The following is a 7,331-nucleotide window of genomic DNA, read 5'->3' as shown; positions in this document are numbered from 1 at the left end:
ACTCAACACACGGCACCACAGTCATGACCGAAGTAAACATCTGAAGATCTGAAGTGCTTACTGCGATGTTTACCAGGTCAAACACTAGAAAATAATTAATGATCCTTTATTTTTCTCCTTCCCATATAAATGTGTATATACAGAGAAATATATAAATCTTTAAGCTGATGTACAGGGTAGGGATGTTTTGTGTGTGTGTGTCTGTATATAAATATGCTGTATATTAATTCTAATTTTAGATTTTAGCCGCTGCACTGATGGTGTCCATAGATAAGAGACAAGACTACGTAGTTAATATAAAGATCCTTTTTGTTAAAATCTCAAATGAGTAACCAGCAACATGTTCAAATGTGTACCGATGAGGGTCTGATCAGTTCACAGTGGAACTCTGCATCTCGTTAAAGGCAGTAGATCACAACAGTGAAGTAGTAATAATCCCATCTGATAAAATCTTCGACACTCGTAGCCACAGGTTTTGAAACAGGTTTTCTCACCGTCATCTTGAATCTGTCGTTGCCATTTCATCCTGCTGGGATGACTTTGCACTCTTTGCATGCCATAGTGCTGCTGCGCCAGCCTCCAAGCAGTGCGTTTGTCTCATTCAGCAAGATCAGAATAAACCTAAAAGCCATTTTTTGTGCACGCGCACACACACACACACACGCGCACAGTTGTAATAATATAAGGTATAATGGCAATAATTTGGCACTAGCCTGGCTTACACGGTCCAACTCTAGGTAGCAGATTGTTTTGTGTGTTTTAAACCGTACTTTCTGTTGTGGTGTGCTTCGTTTAGTGATGGTTTTTGCGAGGCTGCCCCTCCCTCTCCAGCGCTTTTGTGAATTTTTAACCTCATCAGACGTGGCATCTGCTGCTGCCATCTTGTTTAATGTAGACTGCGTTGTCTGGTTTGTCTCTGATTGTCGTGTGTTGCAGTCTAGTTGGCGCCATTTCGTTTATTATATTTTTTACAATGTGGTCTGTTCTGTATGTAAGTACACACATGCCAGTGCATCAGATTGGCTCTTCATGTTTACTGTTGTCCGTGTTCGCGTACTGAGTGAGTGTATTTGTTCATTATGTATCTTTTCATTGTCATCACCTAAGACCAAACTCTTCAGATAGTTTACGTTTATTGTCCAGTGACTCTTTCCATCATGTTAACGAAGAACAAACCAACTAAGAGCAGTTTGCAGCCCTCTAAACTTTCCAGTGACGCCTTGTAAAATTGTCTTTTCAGCATCTTGCAACTTTGCGGTGAAGACCTGTAACTCTATCAGTCTGCTTGTTGTCATTGCATAGTGTAATGTAAAATTAACTGACGGTAATCCGATCCTACTTTTGTCATTACATGTCTGGTTAATAGATCTGTTTACAACGTAGTGCTGTAGGTCAAATCTATTCATTCTGTGAACTTTGCACTTTAAAAACTGGATTACCTAGTGACAAAGGCAGCTTTTACATGAAGAAAATGCCTTATGAGTGTCATACCCGACTTTGCATGCTAGTGATGTTGCTGTGTTGTACAATAAAATTTATCTGTAACCATAGAAGCTCTGATGTGGTTCGTGTTTTTTTTTTTTTTTTTTTTAAATTGATGAAAGTCAAATTATGATAAGAGGAGCATGTCAAATAATTGTTTTCTTATGTGGTACAGAAAGCTGTTATCATGCATCATCACATAGGGAATGAGAAAACACAGAAGACAGTTTGAGTCAGCTGCAGTGTTCAGCAGATGTTTCCCTCAGCTGTGGTTATTCTGTGCTCGTCTGGATTGCATGGTGTTTTATTTCTGATTCATAACTTTCAAGCCTCTCTGTTTGCCATTGGTGTGTTGTTATCTGATGGCCTATCAGGATTTAGCTCAGTCTATCTTACAACCTTCAACAGAATATGGTGTCAAACTATTGACAGGATAAGTAATAAAGGTTAAGTAGTTTCAGAAGTTATATAAAATGAATAAATTTATATTTTATCAAACTGTAAACTGATGATCAGACCTGCAGAGAAGTTCGACTAACCATGACATCACACAGAAAACAGGAGAGAGAACAAATTAAGCGTAGAGACAGCGCTGATAGGGAGTGCTATACGTAGGAATAGGAGAAGCTAGAAATTAAACATAGGATTTCTCCATTTCCTTCGGACGAGCTAGTCATTAAATGAGAAGAAGAGAAGAAATGTTTTCAAGCTGGTCTTTCTCTTGAATAAGAAACCCTGAAAAGGAAAATGTCTGTCTCGCTGGAGAGGATTGAACAGTTAAGAAAATAATGACCTACAGCTCCTAGAGGAGCTTCCTACTCTCCAGATGAGACACGGCTGCAAAGAACGGAGAAGCTGATACTTCTCTCATAAACTCAACGCTAATACGCTTTGAATCTTCTCCACCCCTGATATTTACATATCATATTTAGTCTTAGTTCAGACACACCATCCACATTCTGTGGAAGCTTTCACAAGTCATCTGATTATTTCCTTAAATTATAAACCAAATCAAACCAATCAGACAGTTACTGTGTTATTTGCAACAAACAAAGTCATCTTTAATATATTAATTTACAAAAGAAGATACAGTACAACCCTGTAAATGGACAGCTATGCTTAAACACTTGCATTCATATTCATCTCATAACCTGGAATTGTATTGTCAAGGCCAAGAAGGTCAAGGCGGTTGGTGTGTGCATCTTCGCTTTTATTCAACATGAAACTGTCTTATTTCTTATCTTTAGATCAGATGTTACTGAGATAAACCATTGGCACAGAAGATACATTCAACAACATGCTATTGACAGTGGAAACTTCCTGTAATTTCAAATTAAGACATGTGGGCACTAACATGCAGTCGCTATTACACCATTCGACTAACCCCCCACCTCTTCTTCCCTCATCTTCATCGGTCCCATTATCCTCTGTACATCCTTGACTATAATGTTCCTCAGCGTGTTGACGGGACGTTTCTCCTGCCACGGCTTCGCAAACCCGTCTTTACGTTTGGAGGCGGCTGGGCTCCCCCATCTGAAGTGACTCATACGATAGGTCCCAGCTTTTCTGTCCTGCGGGCCCAATGGGACCTTTGTCGTCGAGTTGACCCTTGCCCTCTTCAGTTGCTGGTTTTGGTTTCGCTCCCACTTTGCTTCATCCTTACTCAGCTGCCTGCGAGACAAAGTGGGGAAACTGTCCTCGGACGAGCCCCCTCCCTCCAGTGAAGAGCCAAAGACTTTGACAGGCCGGCGTTTACGACCTGGCGGCTTCCCCCAGCGGAAATGCTCCATTGAGTAGGAGCGTCTGCTGTTGCTGTGGGCCTTCAGCTTTGGTGGCTTCCCTCCTAACGGCTTCCCCCAGCGGAAATGCTCCATTGTGTAGGAGCGTCTCTTGTTGCTTTTGGTCCTCAGCTTTGGCTGTGCTATCTTGTCTCCCAAGGGTTTACCCCAACGGAAATGCTCCATTGAGTAGGAACGTCGCTTGTTGCTGCGAGCTTTCAGATCTGGCTCTGATATCTTGTCCTTAGAGGCCATGGCAGCCAGAATGATGCTGAACAAGAGGTCATCATCATCCCCGCCAACCTTCACTGCCAATGCAGTGAGATCTGGAAATTCAGCCTGGATCACAGACATGCAGCAGTGAATACAGTCCTGTGTGGAGAAATAAAAATCACAGCAGCAACATTTTTAAACACTGGATCATTTGCAGCAACAAGGAGTGACGATGATACAGTAACGAAGACTGACTGTTCCCATTGGGTGAAATTGCGCCAACCCATAAAGACATGACACATAATGACGAGCAAAATCAGTGACATATGCGAAAAATCAATCAGCAAAAGTATTCAGCAAGATTTCTTTTCGTTAGATAATTTGCCTCAGAGAATGAAAGAAAACACCAAATCAATCTGTTGCTTCTTTTCTATTCTACAACGTATTAATTACGTATTAAATATCAGAAAAGATGAAGGGTAAATGTAAAAAAACAGTCCAAACCCAAGGAAATACAACATGTTGAATAGACTTTACTCATTATTTATCCAATGATGGATTCTATTATCCCACTAAAGTAGGTCAAGAAGGTTCTCTGTGTCTGTTCTCATAATAATCCTCATGTTAATAAGTAAAAAATGTGCCTCCAATCTAGAAACATGTATTTTAACGTGCTTTTGCTTAAATTTCATGTTTTTTCCTCAGGATAAAAACTGCAGCATCTGTCCTTTAGTCACATTATTGTGTTTAAAATGTCCATTTGTCTGAAGACTTTCAGGACTTCTTCATCATGGAGTATAATTGAAAGCGTCGGCACAACTTTTGAATGGACCACAAAGCTACATTGCTTTGTTACCGGCTGTTTCCAGGAATGGGATTTGCTCGCCTTGCCTAGTGATCGCAGAAACAAAGAAGAAATAAACAATATAGATGACAAGAGGACAGTTTGACCTACCAGTATCCTTCCCTTGCTGCTCAGGTCATTGCAGATGGAGCTTTTCACCGAGCACACCGACCCACACCCGGGCACACATACATATGCCATGACCACCAGTAATAGCCAACACAGACACACCATCTTCAGCCTGGTGTAGAAGACAGAAACAAGTGAGGCTTTGAGCTGAACAGTAGGTAATGTGACTGCTGGGAAAATATCCTCAGAGCACAGAGAATGTTTTAGTACCACAACAGTCCCAACAGGCTCGAATATTCACTTAATCAGTCCCGAATTGGAAGAAAGTGCTACTTTTGTGCAGAAATACAGTAGGTGTCTTGATCGCTGGACTTGCATAACAGTTTCCTCCGGTCCTTATATAACTTGACATGTTTCAACACCATCTTTGCAGTAATTGGTGGATTTGTAGCTGTGTGTGTGTGTGTGTGTGTGTGTGTGTGTTTTTGTGTGTCTCATGGTCAAATAATAACTGTGAGCTTAAATACCAACAATCAACCTCTCTCTTCCGGCCAGCGTCACACATATTGTAACAGATGGCCTTGCTGGTGCCACATTCATTGCATTTAAAAAGTAGCTGTTCTGGAAAAGATGAGTGTATTTACGAGGACCTTGTTTAAAAGGTTCCTAAAAGAGGCTTGAAGATGTATAGTATTTAAAACTGATGAGCTGCATGTACATAGACATAGAGACGTAGGTTATATATTGTTCTCAATATATTATAATCTTCAAAACAGAGATGCATTTACCATCAGATAGGCCTAAAATGTCATTTGTACAGGGGTAGTTGAGCAAGATGAAGCCACAGTGAGTTTTGGACAGGCTGCACAAATCCAACTTCAGCAATCTAACTAACTTCATTAAGCCTGTACTGTTCCCTATACCTGTGTTTGTGTTTTGACTTGACTCTTGTCTTAAATCAGTGAACACATCACACATTTGATATGTTTCTTGTCCTAAAATTTCCTCTTCGCTGTGTTTCAAAGTGAGGGTCTAGTGCAAACCTTATGCTGTATTATTTGACTTAAAATATCAGTTCATCAATCAAAAACGTTTCAGTCCCATTTTCCACCTCATTCATTTATACATGACCTAAATTGTGCTGCTATATGATTTCCAAGTTGAATGTAATGTTGCAGCCTTGCTGAAAAATGATGCATTACATCACTGAAAAGGCTTTGAATTTCCCCAGCTCCGCTTCCGTTTCTAACAGAGAGCTGTGCAGCCAACAATCGAAAGGTCACGGAGGTAAATTGCTTATTAAAGTCACTTTGTGAGACAAGTGGTGAGCAAATGTGACCTTCACTGCCACCTCGACGAAACTGATCAATGCTCACACACGAGCAAATATACAAGAGACTGCATTCATCCAGGTCCCGCTCACGTATTCTGCATATTTATTCTACTGCATTATCCCGAAACGCGGAGGAAGACGGACAAACTAATTCTATCAATAGATGACAGCATTCAGTGACTTATGATGTTAAGACCTCCCCTCATCTTATCACTTCTCCTGCTTCTATTCTCTCTCAACAACAACAACAATAACAACAATAATACTAATTATAATGCCCCATACCCCCATTTTAAAAATATCATCCTGGTGCTTTAAATGTCTAACAAGAAATGAGTCAATTTTCTTTCCTTTATTGGGAAATGGCTTCTCCCACCCATCATTATTCTAAGGAGTGACTCCTTGGTGGGCCATCGTCTTTGTAACTCTGGCAGAGACTCATCTACACGCTTCCTACAGAATGACTCACTCCGCTGAGCTCTGCTCTCTACAGGCTTAATCTGTTAAAAGGAGCCGGGGAGCGGCAATTAAAATAGATGAATAAATGCAACCATGATGTGTTAATGACATGTTGAGCTAATTAAAGGTTTTATAAGTTCCATTACTGTTTGTGGAAGTATGCATTATTGAAAAGAAATTCAAATGTCTATAAGATATATAGGTGTGGAATCGAAATCCTTTTTAAAGAGGTAAATGAGCAAATGTAGCTGCACGTGTCAGAGAATCATGAATCAATCGGTCAGCAAGTCTGATCAATGCATCAGTGACTATTCACTCAGAAAAATGAGAAGTTACCAACCATCAGACAGTGCCGAAACCATGCCAAAACAACAAGACGGCTGTTTTACCTTTTCTCCAGGTGCTTTCTTTCCTTCGCTTCTTGTTTTTCTTCCTCCGGTTTGTCCACAGATTCTCCACAGTGATGACTCTTACTGTGATCCCTCTCCTCCTCTCCTGCTCTCTCTCTGCTCTGTGATGAAATGCTCAATGTAGGAGAAGGTCTGCTGTCACTTCCTAAGAGGAGGAAATCTCTTTTTATAGACACATGAGGTACGGAGCTTGGAGTGGAAAGGCCTTTGGGTGTGATTGAGGTAAAGGGGTCTCCTGCTCTTTCCTGGGTGGGGAAGGAGTGTGTATTTGCATGTTTTTGCAAAGGCCACCCACACGGTTTTTAATCAATTGAGCTGCTCACGTCACCAGATAACAGGTGAAGCATTAGTTACAAGTTTTACTTCTCCTGCCACTGGTTGGGATCCAGCCTGAAAAGCCTTCAGGGATCCTTAATGACTGGTTATTGGCATGTTCTCAGGTACATTTTAGATTTACATTATTTTACACAGGTAAAAATAATACTTTTACTCATCAGGGGGCTCATGCCCGTCCTGATTTTAAATCCCTCAAAGGTCAGTCATAATCACCGACACTTAATGCTGAGAGTGACGTCCTCCCAAAAAAGAGGCAGCTGCAGTGAAGTGTGCAAATCAATTTCATCGATTGGACAGGTTTTTGGTGGTTCTCGATTACAGGTTGTTCATGCATCCCTGTGTGGAAACTTCATTAGGAAGATGTGAGTCACTGCTTAGACATCATTACTACACCTAGAATGGAGAAA

General features: G+C 40.9%; 1 protein-coding gene across 1 annotated transcript; it reads right to left on the bottom strand.

The window, feature by feature from the left end:
- Positions 1-2,518: 2,518 nt before the first annotated feature.
- LOC113149000 (pro-opiomelanocortin-like) lies at positions 2,519-6,774 on the bottom strand. Its single transcript, XM_026340803.2, has 3 exons — positions 6,568-6,774; positions 4,429-4,558; positions 2,519-3,632 (listed from the first exon to the last, which is right to left on the bottom strand). The coding sequence occupies exons 2-3, from the start codon at positions 4,549-4,551 to the stop codon at positions 2,862-2,864; spliced, it is 894 nt and encodes a 297-aa protein (XP_026196588.1). The 5' UTR covers positions 4,552-4,558; positions 6,568-6,774; the 3' UTR covers positions 2,519-2,861.
- Positions 6,775-7,331: the final 557 nt, after the last annotated feature.

This window comes from Anabas testudineus, chromosome 24 (genome assembly GCF_900324465.2).
Source record: "Anabas testudineus chromosome 24, fAnaTes1.2, whole genome shotgun sequence".
Lineage (NCBI taxonomy): Eukaryota > Metazoa > Chordata > Actinopteri > Anabantiformes > Anabantidae > Anabas > Anabas testudineus.
The sequence above is the reverse complement of the archived record's forward strand: the minus strand, read 5'-3'. Positions and strand labels throughout refer to the sequence as shown.